This window comes from Eptesicus fuscus, chromosome 15 (assembly GCF_027574615.1).
Source record: "Eptesicus fuscus isolate TK198812 chromosome 15, DD_ASM_mEF_20220401, whole genome shotgun sequence".
NCBI classification, from domain to species: domain Eukaryota; kingdom Metazoa; phylum Chordata; class Mammalia; order Chiroptera; family Vespertilionidae; genus Eptesicus; species Eptesicus fuscus.
This window is the reverse complement of record NC_072487.1, coordinates 45,605,583-45,623,745: the sequence shown is the minus strand read 5'-3', so window position 1 is coordinate 45,623,745 and position 18,163 is coordinate 45,605,583. Positions and strand designations below refer to the sequence as shown.

The 18,163-nt window shown below is 45.6% G+C and overlaps 1 protein-coding gene across 2 annotated transcripts in view; it reads left to right on the top strand.

Moving 5' to 3' along the window:
- Positions 1-18,163, top strand: part of FRMD3 (FERM domain containing 3) — a 253,370-nt gene that overhangs the window by 206,790 nt on the left and 28,417 nt on the right. For both annotated transcript variants that reach the window (XM_008142039.3, XM_008142038.3), the window contains exons 11-13: positions 222-296; positions 615-683; positions 2,598-2,722. In XM_008142039.3, the coding sequence (XP_008140261.1) occupies positions 222-296; positions 615-683; positions 2,598-2,722 (269 nt within the window). The remainder of the gene's footprint in view (positions 1-221; positions 297-614; positions 684-2,597; positions 2,723-18,163) is intronic.

Below are 18,163 nucleotides of genomic sequence, written 5' to 3'. Positions count from 1 at the left end.
AAAAGAATGAAAAGAGAGAACATAGAAAAGATCAGCTTGAAAATACTGTGAGAGTTGACAGTTCTTCTGTGAAACTTTTCCTTCAGGTTTGTGTGTGCGCGCCGACTCACACCATAAAGCGTATTTCTTCCTGGCAGTCAAAGTATCCGATAGCTACACTTCACACCGTGTCCCGCTTGGGCTTTCCAATGTCACTGCCACTGCTTTGCTTTCTCTTAAAGGTATGCCAAGTCCAGTCAGATCAAGACTGTGTCCAGCAGCAAGATATTTTTTAAAGGAAGTAGATTCCGATACAGGTGGGTCCCCAGGGTTCCGTTTTGATGGATGGGGTTGGGGTGGGGGCAGGCATTGGCATTTGAATGTTTTGCTTATAAATCAGTGCACTTTGGCTTACGCCCCTGTTTCGGTTCCCCCTTTCCACTTCACCCATCTTTTATGCTCATGGGCACTCTCCAATGTCATAGTAACTTCCCCGCGTGGTGGGAGAGAAGGCGTGGGCTCCTAGAGCTGGGTCAGGCAGGTGAAGTTGTGAAGTTTAAAGGAAATGCACGTGCATAGCCCTCGCCTCCCATGCTGAGTGCCTGTGCAGAGACGGGTGTTTTTGTCTTTTGCAGCGGTAAGGTTGCCAAAGAGGTGGTGGAGGCGAGTTCCAGGATCCAGAGGGAGCCTCCGGAGGTGCACAGGTGAGTGGGTGCTCCCTAGCCCTCGGGAGGCTTCTGTTACGGACAGAGGGATTTAAACGGCGGCTTTGTCGGCTTTGCCAAATGACAAGAAGGGTATAAGGGCACTGCCAGGCCCTATGCTGTGTTTTTGGCCCTGGTTCCAGGCATGGCACTCTCACTGCCCTGGAATCCCTCTCAGACAGACTTGGCTGGGCCGTGGCGAGAGCACAGCTGGGCTCCGTTTTGAGTTATTTGCTCTGTGGAGAGTCATTGGCTTGACTTGACCCTTGAGTGTCACATGAATAAGCAGGATGTGTGTGAGGCAAGGCTGTGTCCTCTCCTGGCCAGGCCCTGATCTTCCCTGATGCCCCATCCCCCATTCCCTACGGAAACACCTGCCGAGGTATCAGGCAGTCCCATCAACTGGCCTGGGATAGATACTCTGGTCAGTCTGAGATGGCAGTTATGTTAAGCCAGGATTGCAGTTGTTTCAAACCTGAACACCCTTCAAGGTGCCCATCAAGGTGCTGTAAGGCGAATGGATAGGTCACTCTCTGCCCTGATGTTGTTTATCAAGGTGGGGCTCATTCTGATGAGTACAACCATAATCACAGAGTCAGAGGTGACCAACGTGGCGGGTTGTAAAAGGGAGATTCGAGTGAGCAGAGAAGGAGAAAGAGAGTGTGTGTTGTGAGGCCAATCCCGGAGGGTGTTAAGGGGAAGGAGACATTTTACATCATATTTGAAGGATGAGGTTTTTTTTTTACTGATTTCAGAGAGAGGAAGGAAGAGGGATACAGGGATAGAAACATCAATGTAGATAGAGAATCATTGATCACCTGCTTCTTGCACGCTCCCTACTGGGGATGGAGACCACAACCTAGGCATGTGCCCTGACTAGGAATCCAACCATGACCTCCTGATTCATGGGTGGATGCTCAGCCACTGAGCCACACTGGCTGGGCTGGTTGTGGTTTTGACAGGGAACATGGGGAGAGAGAGGGTGCTTAAGCACCCACCATACATGCCCTACCTCCCTCTCTGTCAGGCTAGACAGCAGGTCACCAGCATCAGGCAGTGCATATGGGCTTCCCAGCTCCCAGCCAGTAGTCTTGATGAGACACCTGCATGGTTGCCCTGCCATCTGCTGCCTGTCACAGCCACTGGCACAGGGGCGTGCTCCTTTCAAAAGGAAAGCAGAATTGCGTTCTGTGGCAGGTTGGTGACTGGGGCATGAATTTGAACGGGGATGTTAAACATTGATATTAAACATTGGTTGTCCAGCCCTGACTGGTTTGGCTCAGTGGATAGAGCGTCGGCCTACAGACTGAAGGGTCCCAGGTTCGATTCCAGTCAAGCGCATGTACCTTGACTGTGGGCACATCCCCAGTATGTGCAGGAGGAGACAGCTGATCGATATTTCTCTCTCTATCGATGTTTCTAATTCTCTATCCCTCTCCCTTCTTCTCTGTAAAAAAACCAATAAAATATACTAAAAAAAAAAATTGGACGTCCAGCGACACAATAGCTTGTAGCTATGAAACATCTGTGCCATCTGCTTGGTAGAGGTTTTGTGTTTGTTTGTTTTGTTTTTGGTGGTTATTAAATTAGTTTGAGCCATGCCCTTTATTCACTTTTCTGTGCCTAGTCTAGTGATACCTGCCTCCCATATCTTTTCGAATGCCTGTGTTGTCACCTAGTCCTAGCATGCCCAAGTCTGATGACATATGGGGAAATACATTAGGACACATGGACACTTTGTCAGGGCCTTAAGGATAAAAAGGGCTATGTGTCTTGAGTGTTAGGCCATCTTTCACTAGCCCAACCCATTGTGAGTCCAGAGGCAGTTCCCAGCTGGCATGTGCATAGCCGACTGAGATGGAGGAGCTGGTGTTTGCAATGGAAACCAACTCTATCTGGCTTGTCTGTTTTCAGAACCAACATTACCCAGAGCCGCAGTTCCCACTCCTTGAACAAACAGCTCATTATTAACATGGAGCCCCTGCAGCCCTTACTGCCTTCCCCCAGCGAGCAGGAAGAGGACCTTCCCCTGGGTGAGGGTAAGTACGCCTTTCCAGAGGCCACCGTTGCAGGCTTACCCTGGAGGAGGGAGCGAGGCCCACCTCTGGGTATGTTGGGTAATGGTTGGGGAGGGGGTTGGAGTGAGTCAGAAACTGTGCTTTTGGTAGATAAGCTGTTTGCAGCTGGAAGACTGCATTGTATTGAGAGTTCTTTCAATTTCTCCTAGAGAGATTTCATTAGTACAAAACTACTTAAAACTAAGTTTAAATTAGTTAAAATTAAAAACTCAGTTTCTCAGCCACAGTAGCTAGATTTCTAATGCTCAATAGTCACGTGGGGCTAATGGCTACCATCTTGGACAGCTCAGACTCAGAACATTTTCATCATTGCCGAAAACTCTATTGGACGGTGAAGTTTTTGACTATAATCACAATTACATTAGTGGGTATAAAGACTTATCACAAGTATCCCCACACTGGTTATCCCCTTTCTGTTTCCATATTTCTCCAGCCTTTTATTCCTTTTTCCACAAGTCTTTATCTGACAGCTTTGATATAAGCTAAAATATGTAGAATCTACTTCAACCCAAAAGTTGTTATATTTTTAAAAGACTATCATTTATGCACTTCTAGGCCTCTTATTTTGTGCCTTTAGAGCACAGTTTAGGGGTCCTCAAACTTTTTAAGCAGGTGGCCAGTTCACTGTCCCTCAGACCGTTGGAGGGCCGGACTATAGTTTAAAAAAAACTATGAACAAATTCCTATGCACACTGCACATATCTTATTTTGAAGTAAAAAAACAGAACGGCAAAAACACCTGCATGTGGCCCGCGGGCCGTAGTTTGAGGACGCCTGCTTTAGAGACTTAATTCCAGAAAGAATATCACCATACTTGCTTGCTGCTGGTACCTGGTGAGACAAATCTCTCCTATTCATTTCCTTAAAAAAAAAAAAAAAGAATTAGAGGAGTGAATTATTTATTTAATTAATTAATTTATTAATTTTGTGAGTGTGTGTGTGTGTGAGAGAGAGAGAAAGACAGACAGACAGACAGACAGACATTGATGTGAGAGAGACACATCATTTAAAATCTGGATACTGGGCAGTTTCAAAAGAGCAGGTCACTGTGTCCCCAAAAGATCTCCTTTACCTACAGCTTAACATTAAGAATTATTTCATGGGGAAAACTTTTCAGTTCATAATAGAGTTGGATGCAAATAGACTTGAGGAGAGATAGCAGCAACTAATTCACACTGAAGTGTAAAGAATTTGTTAATCTTTTCCTGGAAAAACAAAACAAAACAAAAACAAAACTCTAACCATTAAAGCTTTTTTCCCCCCGTTTCCTTTTAGTCCCATTAGAATGTCTGACACAGAATTGATGGGCAGAGGAATGAATGGGTGAGACTGAGAGGCAGAGGGAATTGTGGGAGGTCAGGTCCACCTGTGTTGGTTGCTTGGGAACAGTGACAGGTGAGGCAGAAGGCTAGGAAAGGGCCAGATCATGATGGTCTCCATGATTTGCCGGAATAGTTTAGACTTTAACCTGAGGGCACTGGAGGATTTCAAGCATGGAAATGATCTGATTGGAATTGTATTTTGTATCACGTGGTGGCAGAGGGCAGATGAGAGGCGGGTATGCCTGGAGTAATTTTTCAACCTCACAAGTATTGACCTTTTGAGCTGGAAAATTCTTTGTTGGGGGCTGGCTGGTGCATTGTCCAATGTTTAGCAGTACCCCTGGCTTCACCCAGTAGATGCCAGTAGTATCCCACCAGTCTTGACAACCAAAAATGTCTCCAGGTATTGCCAGATGTCCCCTGAGTAACAAAAATGCTCCCTGGTTGAGAATCACTGGGTTGGGGGCACACAGATGGCGCAGGAACCATTGCTCTAGGCCAGACAATAGATCAACAAGAGCTGAACTGAGGCAGTGAGAGTGGGGCTCGGGAGGAGGCGGGGGATTCAAGCTAATAAACTGCAGGCCTGTCAGGGCGGGGTCACCGATAACAGGGCAGGTATGCAGCCCGTGGCTCCTGTCCAGGTTTTGCCCTTGTCTCCCAGACTTTCAGAGTAAAAAGATGTCAACCTCTTTAAAGATGAGACACTTGAGACCCAGGAAGGTTTAAGTCAGCATCACACGTGGAGCCAGTGGCAAAACTGATTTTGTTTCGAGAGCGGAAATATCTCTAGTTAGGTCCTGTGCATTGCCTCACTGAGCGTCAAACACGGACAGCATTGCTCACCTTTGACGTCTCTGTTCCCCATCTCGACCCAGAGGCTCAGATTCTTGTTTGGGGGAATTTCAAATCACACATTTTGGTTACTGGATCCATAAATAGGTTAAGGTTGGCAGTGTGAATCCTATTAAAGGAGTTGTCTGATAGGAATTTTTAAAAAACATCTGGCTGGGAGAAGAAAGAACGTTTTACCCTGATCCTTGGAGGCCCCACCTCTGCAAAGTCATGGAAGGCCCTGCTGCCCAGCATCACATGAGTGCCCTGGTGGTGGCATCTCCGCTGTACTGTGACTCTCCAGCGTCAGATCCACCCATCTGTCTGACAAGATTCTTCTGTTCTTCCCAGAACTTAAAGTTTCTCAAAGACAGCTGGGCAGGGCATGATTGCCCAGAGGAGCCCAGTGGCATTCTGGGAGAACGTGTGACCCCTTTCACCCATACGACAGCTGGAGGATTAGCTCTGAAGTTGGCTGTCTCCTATACAGAAAAAAACAAAATCAGTTCCTAGGCACCACTAAGCGATAGGAAAGTTTTCAGTGTCACCTCTAAGTTGCTCAGTCACAGGATCTGAGTAGATTAGTGCTGTGAACTTGGGATGAGAATGGCAAACCATGAAAATGGCCACTTAGAGCTTTTGAAAGATTTGGGAGAAGAAAAACATTTAGGACGTGGGAATTGTTCTGGGTGAAAATTACATTTCAAGGAGTCATTTACCTGAATAAGTCCACATATACAATGGAGTAGGGTCTTCATAGTGTAGATAGCAAAATATTTGCATGTTTTGTTGGCGGAGTATCTTTTTCACTATGGAAAAATGCTGGATCATGGTAGAGGAGAATGAAATTAATCACATGAGACTTGGTAGTTAGAGATTACTGTCACCCTTGGAAGATCATATTGTCTACCAGAGCAGTGGCACAGGCTGGCAGAACTAAACAGGCAGGACACCAGCTTTCTTCCCCTTGGTAGATAAAGCTAAGAGTTGAAAATGTTGACACCTTCCTGGCGGTATAGTGGAGACACAAGAATTTCTACAAAGGAGTGTCTTGGGATGGCAGTGGGGGTGGGTAGAGGATGGCTTGAAGCTGCATTTGCCTATGATTGAGAAACTGTCTATATCAAAGAATAGATGGAAAGTAGGGAGGGTGATAAAACTAACTCTCCCAAGCCACTCTAGCACTGTCCCTGTAAATGTTGGAGCGTGTGTGTGTCATAGGTGGGGCTCTCTCTGTGTGGGAGGGCAGTGGGAGTGTTTAAAGGGCCGTTTACAGTGTTTGGCCCTAGGAGCTTAAGGTGCGGTGTCATTGACATTCTAGAAAGTCTCTATGTGAACCTGTGAAGGTATTTTGAGCATATAAAAAGAGTATTGTCATCATCCATCAAGCATGCCTTACTCTTGACCCCACCCACCCTCCATCCCAACACATAACAGGTGGGCTGTGGGGCCAACTGCATTTTCCCCTGTGAGGGCCTTTCCACTCCATACCAGGCAGAGCCTTTCACATACTACACAGTTGTTCCAGCCCCATCGCTGGTGAAGTCCAACAGCCCAAGGCTGCTATGGTGACCCTGCTTGTGAATTCCGTTGCCCTCTCTGCTCCGCTCTGGTTTCCTCCAGGCTTATCTGAGATGAAAATTCTCCTCCCTGTTTCTCCCTTTGTGGAGTTCCATGGCCAGGACTCAGATTTACCCTCTTTTTTATGATGCCAGTATCTTTCTTTCCTGCCATTTCCCCATGTGCTAATGCATCTCTTCCCTTTGGCTCAGGCTATGTCAGGATGTGCTTTAGGAGCAATGCACTGGTCTTTTTGGAATTTTCTTTGTTATGTTGCATCAAACAGTAGGAGCTGTTAACGAATCCTGTGGAGCCACATTCCTCTTGTGGTCACCAAGCGATGAACTCCAGCTCTAATTGCACTTGCCCCCGCCACAGGGTTTGTGATTGCTACTTGTTTGTGTTTTCTTGTTATACGTAAGTGTATCATCTTCTGGAAATTTTGGAAAATACAAAATAAATGTCAATAAGCAGAAAAATATCACCTTCCAGATTGTGCCCCCTCCTAGATACAATCATGTATACTAATAAAAGGGTAATATGTTAATTAGACCAGATGTCTTCCGGACAAAGCCACGGTCACAGGGGCCGAGGCAGAGGTGGTTAGGGGCAATCAGGCCAGCAGGGGAGAGATGTTAGGGGTGATCAGGCTGACAGGGGAGAGCAGTTAGGGGCGATCAGGTCAGCAGGGGAGAGTGGTTAGGGGTGATCAGGAAGGCAGGCAGACAGGTTAGGGGCGATCAGGCAGGTAGGCAGGCAGGTGAGCAGTAAGGAGCCAGCGGTCCCAGATTGCAAGTGGTATGTCTGACTGCTGGTCGTCAGACCTCCCCTGAGGGGTACCGGATTGGAGAGGGTGCAGGTCAGGCAGAGGAACCCCCTCCCCCTGCACGAATTTCATGTACCAGGCCTCTAGTTGTTAATGTTAGCAGTTTCCTGTGCTATGCATTTTAATGTGATCATTCTTGTCCTGTGTGTACAACTTTGAAGATTCCTGCTTTGTTTGCTTAACATTGAAACTACTGTAGTTCAATAATTTATTGCAAATGCAGACAAAGGGTATAATATCCTGAATTAGAAGGGACTCGGACAAAGCTCTCTGCTAAGCATCATTTTATCACTGCTCTCCTGAACTTTTCCATTTAGAGGTACCCAGTCTCCCTCGGCCGACAGAAATCTAGCAGCAGAACCTGCTCCTGTAGGAGCTAGGAGCCTCCACAAGGCAGGGGACAGCTTCAGGTTTTACTTATAACTGTGGTGTCAGATTAGTAGAGTCAAAATTCAGAATTCATTATTACATCCATTGGCAATAGTTTGGGTCTGCAGTTTCACTAGGGCAGTGGTCAGCAAAGTCATTAGTCAACAGAGCCAAATATCAACAGTACAACGATTGAAATTTCTTTTGAGAGCCAATTTTTTTAAACTTAACCTTCTTCTAATGCCACTTCTTCAAAATAGACTCGCCCAGGCCGTGGTATTTTGTGGAAGAGCCACACTCAAGGGGCCAAAGAGCCACATGTGGCTTGCGAGCCGCAGTTTGCCGACCAGGGCACTAGGGTAAGAGAGTCCAAGAGCAACAGGGGGCCGGGGGGCGGGGGTAGAGGAGGAGGAAGGTTAGTTAAAGGCCTGAGCAAGCGCTGCAAATTCACCTTTTGTAGTGTTTGCAGGCTCTTCAAAGCTTATCACCATTTTTGTGCTTTTCTTTTGAGTTTGTTTCATCTTTGGAATTTGGTGTCTCGTATTTGCTGCTGATTACTCATAAGAAGTTTCATCAGTTGAAAGAGATCTTTGAAATTTAAGTATTTAGACTACTGTAGAGAAAATAAATGTTGTTCCTGATGCAATTAAAGTGCATGTCATCTTGCAAGAATTTGAATTTTACATCGTAAGATGCCAATAGTTTGCCATTTCAATTCCGTAGTTGGCTAATTGCCATCAGTTGCTCATTTCATGGAATAGAGTATTCCCCAGTGTCAATGCAGCATCTTTAGGTCGCTGCTGTTTCTGTATTCATGCCCTGGCCTGGGGGAACTGGGAACTCTGGTCCTCATCAGGCAGCTGGCGACCACAGCTACCTTTAGGAGCCTTATATTCCTCATCTATAGAACGAGAAAATTGGGCTTGAGCAGCACTCCAAGGCTCTCTAGTTCTAAACTCTTCGATTTTTTTTGCTGAATGTCAGGGTTAGATTCCAGGACTACAGCTTCTCCAGTGAGAATGGGGACCTGGGGTCAGGAATACCTTTCCAAGCTTTTGAGGGTTAGAGGGAATGTTGCAGATGTTCTAACTCAGGAATCCGCAGACTGTGGCAGGTGGCTGCCCCCCACCCCCACCCCTCTTTTTATTTATTTTTGGCCCAAGAGCTAATGGTTACATTTTATATGTGAGTACCTACATAAAAGCCTTGTGTTTTACCTCTTGGCCTGCAGAGCCTCACAGTTACTTTATGGAAAAGACTTGCTGGTCCCTGATCCAGCATTCTACTAATGAGAAAGCTCAGAGAGGCCAGTGCTGACTTGTGATCAGGCCCTGGTTCCACACCCCTGGCCCAGGTATGACATCAAACCGCTAAAAAGGCTCACTCCTCCTCGCTAAAACCGAGCCAGTACCTAAGGAACTGCATTTATTTTTCAACTACATCACATGGATTCGCAAAAGCTGAGCTGATTTCTATAAACGGAGGGGATCTCTGCGGCTCAGTGAGAAGAGCTCCTGCGTGTTCCGGGCAGTGTGTGAGCCGATGGCCATCGTCACAGAGGCCAGGACCTAGTGACTCCTCGGAAACTTGCAACACAGTGGACAGGGTCACCTCCCCTTGGAACGGGTGGTGAGAGGCTGTGGACAGCGTGTGCCCGCCAAGCAATTCCTAGGAGAGCCAGCCTCGGGGAAACAGACCTCACGCAGGAAGCCTCGCTCCCCTCTGGGAATCACGTTCTGATTGTAAAGCTGAATTCGTTAAATAAGGAACGGCTCACCCTCGGCCTAGTTCTAATTACTTCTAGTCTGTGGTAAGGCTCCTTGTCTTCCTAGCGAACGCAGTTCAGTGTGGTACATCCCACATCACCGCTCCTGCTCAGGTTGGCTCTTCCCTGCTGCACGCCAGCATTCATAATGAATGGCTTTAAAGGATACGGCTGGGGCGGAAAAGAACGTCAGCCAGTGTCCCATGAAGTAATCCTGCGGCTGTCCTTGAGGGTGGGGTGCGAGCCAGGGGGGAGCGTCAGCAGGAGCAGCTGTGACAGCCAAGGCGCGGCCTGTGGCGGGGGAGACGTTGCGCTTGGCACTTGGACAAGCCAACAGGCTCACCACAGCCCCTGGAGACCGCGGGAGAGGAAAAGTGAGAATGTGACCAAACCACTCCTGTGAGGAAGCAGAAGCTAGAATTGTCTGGATTTTAGATGCGCTCCCCAGGGAGCATCGGGGCTCTGTTTTCTGGTGCTTTTGTTGGTGGGCTGGCGGCGAGTGTTAAGTACGTGTTCTGGGTGGTACCCGGGCTTCTGATGAGGCCGGGGCGAGGAGCATGCCCTTCCCTCCCCTCTCCACTGCCGGGACGCGGTGCCAGTGACGTGGAAAACAGTGCTGGGTGCTGTGTGTTCCACTCCTGGGTACACTCATACTCAATGGGCAGGGCGCAGAAAAGAGGCTTGGTCAGTTGGCACAGGCTGGAGGTTGGGGTGTCCCTGGGGTGCACAGCCCAGGCCATCTATAGAGGGAGGGGTGCAGCCTCCCACTGGGTTAGGCTGATGGTGAATCGGAGGCCCCAGAGCCATGGCTTCCAGAGGAGTATGTGCATGGAGAGGGGGCGGGGGAGTGTTTACATCATGTCCCCCTGGGCTGGAGGAGCAAACTGTTCAGACTTCTATTAGTAGTTTACTTGTACCCCTCATCAAATTTCTCTTGTGCAGGTTTCATAATAAGCATAACACGGGTGGGAAAGAGTAGGTTTATAGTTATAATAGAAATAGTACAATAATTAATAAATAATAATACAAGAATAAACTGTATCTCATACTCATAACTGTAAGTCTACTTGTGCCCACCCTTGTGTATGAAGACAGCTGCACATGTATCTTGTATCTAATTTATAAATAAGTATGCATTTATTTACCAGTATGAGAAAACTGCCCCCCCCCAAAAAAAAAACACACAAAAAAACAAAAACAACACACAGAAAACCACACATGTTTGGATAAGCTTCTCTGGATCTTACAGACCAGTGGACACAAGAAAAGGCAGGGCATGTTTTTGAAACTCTGAAATCCCTGTTCATGCCAAAGCTCCAGATTCCTAAAATAGAGGTGAGAGCTATTGGCTCTAGTTACGGCGGTGGCATGCCATTTTACATGCTTTTGGTGTTTCACGCTGGTAAGCCACCAGGGTGAGTCACCCAAGCACGGGCCGGGGTTTGCCAAGCTGTTTGGTAGGTGCTGTGTCACTCTCACTGAAGTGTTCTGTGGTGGCCCTGAGGCCCAGTGTACATGGGCCCGGACTCTGCTTGCTGAGTGGACACGCACCACCACCTTAATGGGGATTCTCTGGTGGAAGGAGGAGTATTGGATAATAGAGTGAGAGGGCTTCATTCATTCATTCATTCATTCACTTGATAAACATTACTAATATGGCACGTGCTGGACGCTGACATGGCCCGAATCTTATTTCCTCTTTTCACAAAACAAGATGTGATGATTTCTAGGTTTCCTCCCCACTCTGACTGTTCTTTAATAATCCTTCCCCCAAATGGCTGCTGTTCTTAAATATGTGCCTTTCATCAGTACCTTGGAGGAAAAAAGCTGTGGACATCCTATCTTTAAAGGTGGCTAATGAAACAGGAAGCATGCGGCACAATGACCTGTAAAAGCAGAGTTACATTTTTCTTTTCTTTTTTGCGAGTTGCAAATTTCTAGCATAAAACTGAAAACTAATTGCAGCTAGCAAAAAGGGAACGTAAAATGAATGTTTTCCCCCACTTGAAAGAGCCCTCACATCCTTTAACATCTTCTCTTAGAAGTCAAGTCCAATGTAGAACTTTTGAAAACCCCAAACCTCCACTAACACATAGGAAATATGCAAATGGACAGATGCTTTGGCTGAAAGAGAAGGAGATGGGGTTTTCAGGATGACCCACCAGATAATCTGAGCATAGACTGGACTTTGCTGTTAATTATAGGAGTATGCACATTTAAAAGTACCAAGCATTCCCTGGAACTATGGGCTTGTTAGTCCTTGCCTGAGCCCCTCTACCACAGCTGCACAATTTGGCCCCTAAATATAGGCTCAGCCCCATTCCGGACTCTAGGACCAATCCTTCCCTTACCTGGAAGGGAGGGAGCTAAGCTGAAGCCCCGCCCTCCGGCCCAGGCTGCTGGTCCTGCTCTTTTTCTAGCTCCGTCCTGTCTTCTTCTGGTCCTCAAGCCAGCCTGGCTCCCTTTCCTGAGTCTCCGCCTTGGTGGTACCCCTGATACTCGACACCCTGGGGACCTTGAGGGCCAGCCCTTCTCCCTGGGGCTAGGCCAGGCACCTGACCCCTACCCAGTCCCTGGGGCCATGCCCTGCTCTGCTGATTGACAGCGTACCTGGATCCCCTGTCTGTCTTGGGTCTCCTGGGGCCCTGTTCTGTCCCTCTCCAGAGCAGACTCTTTCCCAGCACTGGGAGTTCCAGGAGGGCCTGGCTTTTTCCACAGGGAGACACAGATGCCTGTTTCTTCAAATCATCTGCAAAACTGTTGGGAAATAATGGAGAAAAAATTAGAGCTTCATTTATTAGTACAGCCCAATTTAATTTTCTTTAGTCAGAGAAAAATGGTTTAACTGTAATAGTGACTTGTGCCTGGAGGGAGTGAAATAATAAAGTAGAAGTGATGGAAAAACAAATCCATCCTGCATAGAGACAAAGGAAATAGAGTCTTGGTCGAGAATACTAAACACAGAGCAAAAGAGGCTGTTCTAAGTAGAGCCAGTGAGGACAGCGTTTCACCATTTCTTCTTCCGAGGAAACTTATGGGTGGCTACAATGGCACCTGCACTCTCAGCAGATTGCTTTGGTGTTTCCAAGTCACATGACATCAGGGAATGTTTAAGCCCTAGGTTCAATGAGGATAGAGCACTTTGTTTTTATGGAAGGAAGAATCTGAATTACAGGTAGCCTTGGTCAGCGAGATGGTTTAAGTTTTACTCCAAGGGACTTCCTCATGCATGTTTCTGAAGAATGCATTATAGTTGTGAAGTTCCTAGACCCTGTCCAACCTCTGTGGGAGATTTTCAGCTGGTTCATCTGTGGACAGCTATGGGTGGTTTTCCTTCATGGTACCATCACCCTACAAGTGAAGGTAACTGTAGGTATCCAGGTCCTGTCTTTATTCAGAAGGTTTTAAGAGGGCCTTGGGTCAGGGAGTAAGGGTGTCTCTTATAGTAGATAAACCAGAGAGGAAGGGACAGTCTATGGGTGGCCCGTTGGGTAATGACTTCTAGGAGGCTTTTTAGTGCTGTCAATGAAGGTACTTGATTTTTGGAGGTTGAGGTCTCTTCTCTCACCCTCTCCCCTCCTTGGGCCCATCCAGGTCTCTTTTTCTCAGAGTATGGATTCTTTTGTCCAGTTTGCAGGTGTCAGAGGTCTTTGTCTTGGAATAATGGGCTGTGGAATTAATGACCAAGTATTTGTGGTCGTTGCTTTATTGTTGGGTGAGTTAGATTTGGTCTCTGGGTTGAGGATCAAGAAAAAGCCAGCAGGAATTTTGTGAGCAGGGGTGGAGGGAGAAGCCTATTGATTAATGTTTCAAATTATCTTACTGTGTTTGGAAAACAGTAAAGCTTGTTCTTCACTGGTGTGTAGAGAGAAACAAGGCAGCAGTGTGGAAAGACCACCGAGCTTGTGCTCAGCTGTGATCCAGGGTCTGGGCCAGCGCTCAGCACACTGAAAGGGCTCAGGGGGTGTTCACTCGATGAATGAAGGACTGTCATCCAGTTTGTAAACTGGCTCAGCTGACTCCTCGTGGAGCTTCTAGAGCAGCCCATTGTGAGCACTGTGTCGGAGAGGAGGGTAGAGGGCAGTAGAGGCAAACTGAGGCTTGCTCAGACCTTGGTAAAAGGCACTCAGAAAGGCATATCCTAAAGAAAAAATTCAGTATTTATGTGTTGAGTTGAAAGCATCACCTAGGATATAGAGAGCAACACCTTGGTATTTTAGGCTGCAGTGTTAAAATTTCATACTCAATTGTTGGCTTCTCTAGGGCTCACCGACTTGTAAATATTTTAAGAATATTTGCACCCCACTTAAAGCTTCTGCAGGTCTGCTAAGAAAGAACAAATGCCAACAGCAATTTTCTCTGGGCTGCTGCATTTTGAGGGACTACTGGGATCTCCTTCACTACTTTCTAACTATGGGTAGTCCCCAACTTTCCTATGCTGTGGGGGTGATGCTTTTAAAATAATAATAATAATAATAACAATAATAATAACAACAACAATCTAAGATTTATTTTCACAGATATTGACACTGAAAGGTTGGAATGAAAAGAGCCAGGGACAGGAGACAGGGAGGCAGGCGGTGAACGCAGAGCAGTGTCTGATGGTCTCTTTCCCTGACATTCTGTGTCTGGGTTTTCCTGCCTGTTTAGAAATAATCACGGGCAGCAGGAGCAGACAGAGAGGCCCTGCCAGACAATGCCTCCCCCCCCCCCCCCCCCATCCCCCAGCACACATTGGCTGCCTAGTTAGAGACGCCACACTTATCAGTGTATGAGACTCTCAGGAATACAGCTGGATGCGCCCTTATGCCAAAATGCTCTGCAGCCAGAGTCCCTGGGAGGTATGTTCTCCTTCCCCATGGTGGTGGTGGGGAGATCCTTGCCGTGCTCTTTGAATTCTGTTCTGTCTGCTACTGTAATTCTCCAGAGGGTTTGCGCTGGCCTTCCTCCCACCACCATATGGCGATGCTGCCCCTACCAAGCCGGGTTCTCACGTCACAGCAGGAAATACTCAGTGAGTGCTCATCTGATAAGGGGGATAATAGGAAGAGTATCTGATATGTGAGAGCATCTACATGTTTTCAGAGTCTTTTTCATGGAGGTTATCGTAATTTGAGACTTAGGAGCATTTCTTTGAAATAGACGGGACAGAAATTGTCTCACGTCACGCATCAGGAAATTGAATTATATGGATGATTGACTACCTGGCTGTCTGGTCCTAGTCCTGTCACTTAGTAGTGTTGAGAACGGCCTCTGTTTCTCCTTGCTATACACCTAAGAATATACTCATCATATCACAAATATAGTATTAAGATATTTATACCATATTTTATTATATTTAAAATACTTTAAAAGTTCTCTAAGAAATGTGATAGTCCCAGAGTCTCTTAATAATGGATGTTTACAGTCTAAATTTATTGCAAAGAATATTTCATGTAATAATTTTCTATCTTTCTAATTGTTGTTAGAAGTTAGCTAAAATTTCATTGAGTCTCTTTAACTATTTCAACTAATGGCTGACTCCACTATTCCTGTGAAATGTTAGTTATCAAAACAGCTAATAAAGTATATAGGATGTTCATGATAGATGAGAATAGCATTTATTAAGTGTTTACTTACATATCAGCCATCCAGTTACATAGCAGCCAATATCATTACTGTTTTCCAAACAGAAAACTGCATTTCAACAGGCTTATGTAACTTCCCCAAGGTTACAGGGCTATCGGGCAAACTTGACAATCAGCGGTACTGCATCCCTACTATTTGGGGAGAAGTAAATAGAAATGTTAGGAGACAGATGGTTGACAGAAGGAAGATAAAAGAGACTATTTAAAATCTTCACTATCTTCCCCTTTAGTTAAAGGAGAGGAAGGAATGAGCACTCATCAGGGGAAAAATGACTGAGCACTGCCAGGAGGAGACTCAGCGCCGATGCTTTAACCCTTGCCTTGTACAACTGCTTAGTAAGTTCTAGTGCATCGCCTAGGAACCGACACTACAATAGGCAATCGATATGCACGATCTCCTTTTCTGGTCATAGCAACCTTGAGAGGGGTATGTCTCCACTTTACAATTGCACCAGGGCTCCAGGTGTCCAGTAGCTCCAAGTCACCCACAAAGCAGAGGCCAGCTTGTTGCTTTCCCCAAATCTGTCAGGAAGTTTGTCACAGAAGTAGACATGGGATTCAGGCCTTCGAATGGCGTTTCTCCCTGAACTCCCTTCTCCTCTTTGCCTTCTGCTTGATTTATCAGTGTTTCTGGCATCTCATAATGGAAAACTGATTCCTTTCTTCACACATCCTCTGCTTTCTTTAGCCTCTTGCCACTGCCCAGACATGCATTCCCGATCTCTGAACAGATGAATCTAACAGGAAGGGTAGTCATGGGCATCTGAATGCTGTTGACATGGTTCTTTTGAGCACAGTGCCTGGAACAAGAACAATCCTCCCTGTGCAGTATCTCAGAATCTTTGCTTTGGCTCCACATCTCTGCATCCCTTTCCTTCTCTTGAAATGTAGCCACACCTTTGGGTAGAGTTAGGGTTAGGCAGGGGGAAATGGCTGGTCCCGTTAGGTTTTCTCTTTCTCAAGACAAAAGCAGAAAGTCCCCAGAAGAAAGGGAAGAACCTACTTGGGATCTCTGAAAAGTAGCATAAAGTGTGAGGGCAAGACCAAGAGAGGGAAAAATTTAAAATGTCTGAAATGCAAAACATTACGACTAGTTGTGATTCATAAAAAGAGATTTTAAAACTATGGTGAGATTTTAAGCTGGAGAATTAATGGAGTAAATCTTTGGTGGAAAAGAATGGTTGTGGTTTTGCTTCAGGTTTTTTTTTTTCCTATTTGTTTTGGAAGGTCTGTTGTTTGTTTAGAGTGGGCTGTCAGATAACATGTTGCTTCAACATGATGCTAAGCATAGAGACCTATCAGGCAAAGGGAGATTTTCTCATTGTCTGAGCCCAGGCCCACTGCCATGTTAATCTTTGAAATGCTCCATCTATGTTACTGTCAATCATTGATTCATCTAGGACAAGGATTTCCTGATTTGTTCTTTAGCATCCTAAAGATTTTCAGTAGTTCTTTAATAACCACTGTCGATAACTAGTAAGGGCTTTGCTCCACATAGGGATTCTGCTCAAAACTAGATCACAAGGGGAATTGCAAAGGGTTTCAGATTTTGTGAAAATTTAGGGGTATTTTCCTTTCAAGTTTCAGGTTTGGAAATTGACTAAATCCATGAGAGTAGGAAGGCCATACTGTATCTGGAAGGGACAACCTGTGTGAGGGGAGGGTGGCCCCCTGTGATGTCCCCAGAAGTGTCCTCAGCTCTCAGTGCACAGCTGGTTGCTCCCCTTTCAAGGTTTACTAGAGGCCCGATGCACGAAATTCTTGCAAGGGGCTCAGCCCTCACAGCCATGGCGGCTTGCCTTGGCCCTCGTAGCCCCAGCTTCATTTGGAAGGTTGTCTGGAAGGACATCCAGAAGGACATCCGGAAGGTCATTCGGCTGTCTGGTCTAATTAGCATATTACGCTTCTATTATTATAGATAGTCCTGTCCATATTGTACATTGTCATATAGGATAGGTCATATTGCTCATATAAACTATTTTTACTTATCAATATATTTTAAACTTGTCCCCACATCATTAAACTCCTAAACATAAATTTTAATAGATGTACAATATTCCATCACATGTATTTAACAATTTTCCCACTGGAAATTTAGATTGACTTATTTATTTATTTATATTGCTGTAAGAAATGATACTCTGAACATATTTGTCCAAAACTTTTTGTCAATATTTCTAATTATTTCCTTAGGATAAATTCCTAAAAGTGAAATTTCTGGGCAAAGAATATCACACTCAATATATTTTGCTATACTTTTTTCCAGAAATGCTAAATTATTTTCCCATAGTGAAGTATAACAATGAAGAATTTCAGCTGACTGCCCTGAATGTAATGCTTTGTTTTGTCAGTAAAGAAAAAGAGAATTTTTATTAGAAAATTACCTCTTGGCTACAGTAGCTATTTAAAGTAGAAGAGTGCATACATGCATGAGGAAATTGTGTGAGGGAATTTTTTTTCTTCTAACTATGAGAGTGAACAAAATGTACCAGTAAAGACATATAGCAAAGATAGTATGTGGGGCACAGTTATTAATCAATTGAAATTTTTTCAAGTGTAGCATGTCCGAAAACATTGAAAAGTTTGCTCCCTGAGCTCTCTCACTGGGATATAAGCACATTTTATGCCTCAGACATACAAGTGTGGGACTTTCAAAGTGATGAGAATTAGATGCAACATTTGGATTCTGAATTTAAAATACATTTGGTTTGCTCTTGCCAGTGTGTCTTGGTTGAGTGCCGTCCTGTGCACTGAAAGGTTGCTGGTTCAATTCTGGGTCAGGGCACAAGCCCAAGTTGTGGGTTCCATACAGATTGATGTTGCTCTCTCCCTCACTCTCTCTCCCTCTCCTTTCCTCACTCTCTCAAAATCAGTAAAAACACATTAAAAAAATAAAACACATTTGGTTAGAAGTGGGAGCACTAACAACTCTCATTCTGGACTGTTTTCCTAGTCAACTGATGTTAATTGGGTGCCTGGATTCAAATCATGGCTTTCCTGCATGTTAATTGTTTGAATTTGGCCAGGTCAATGACTCTCTATAAACAGAAGATGTTAGAATCATGGTGAGGATGGAGATTATACTGTGAGGAGCTCAGC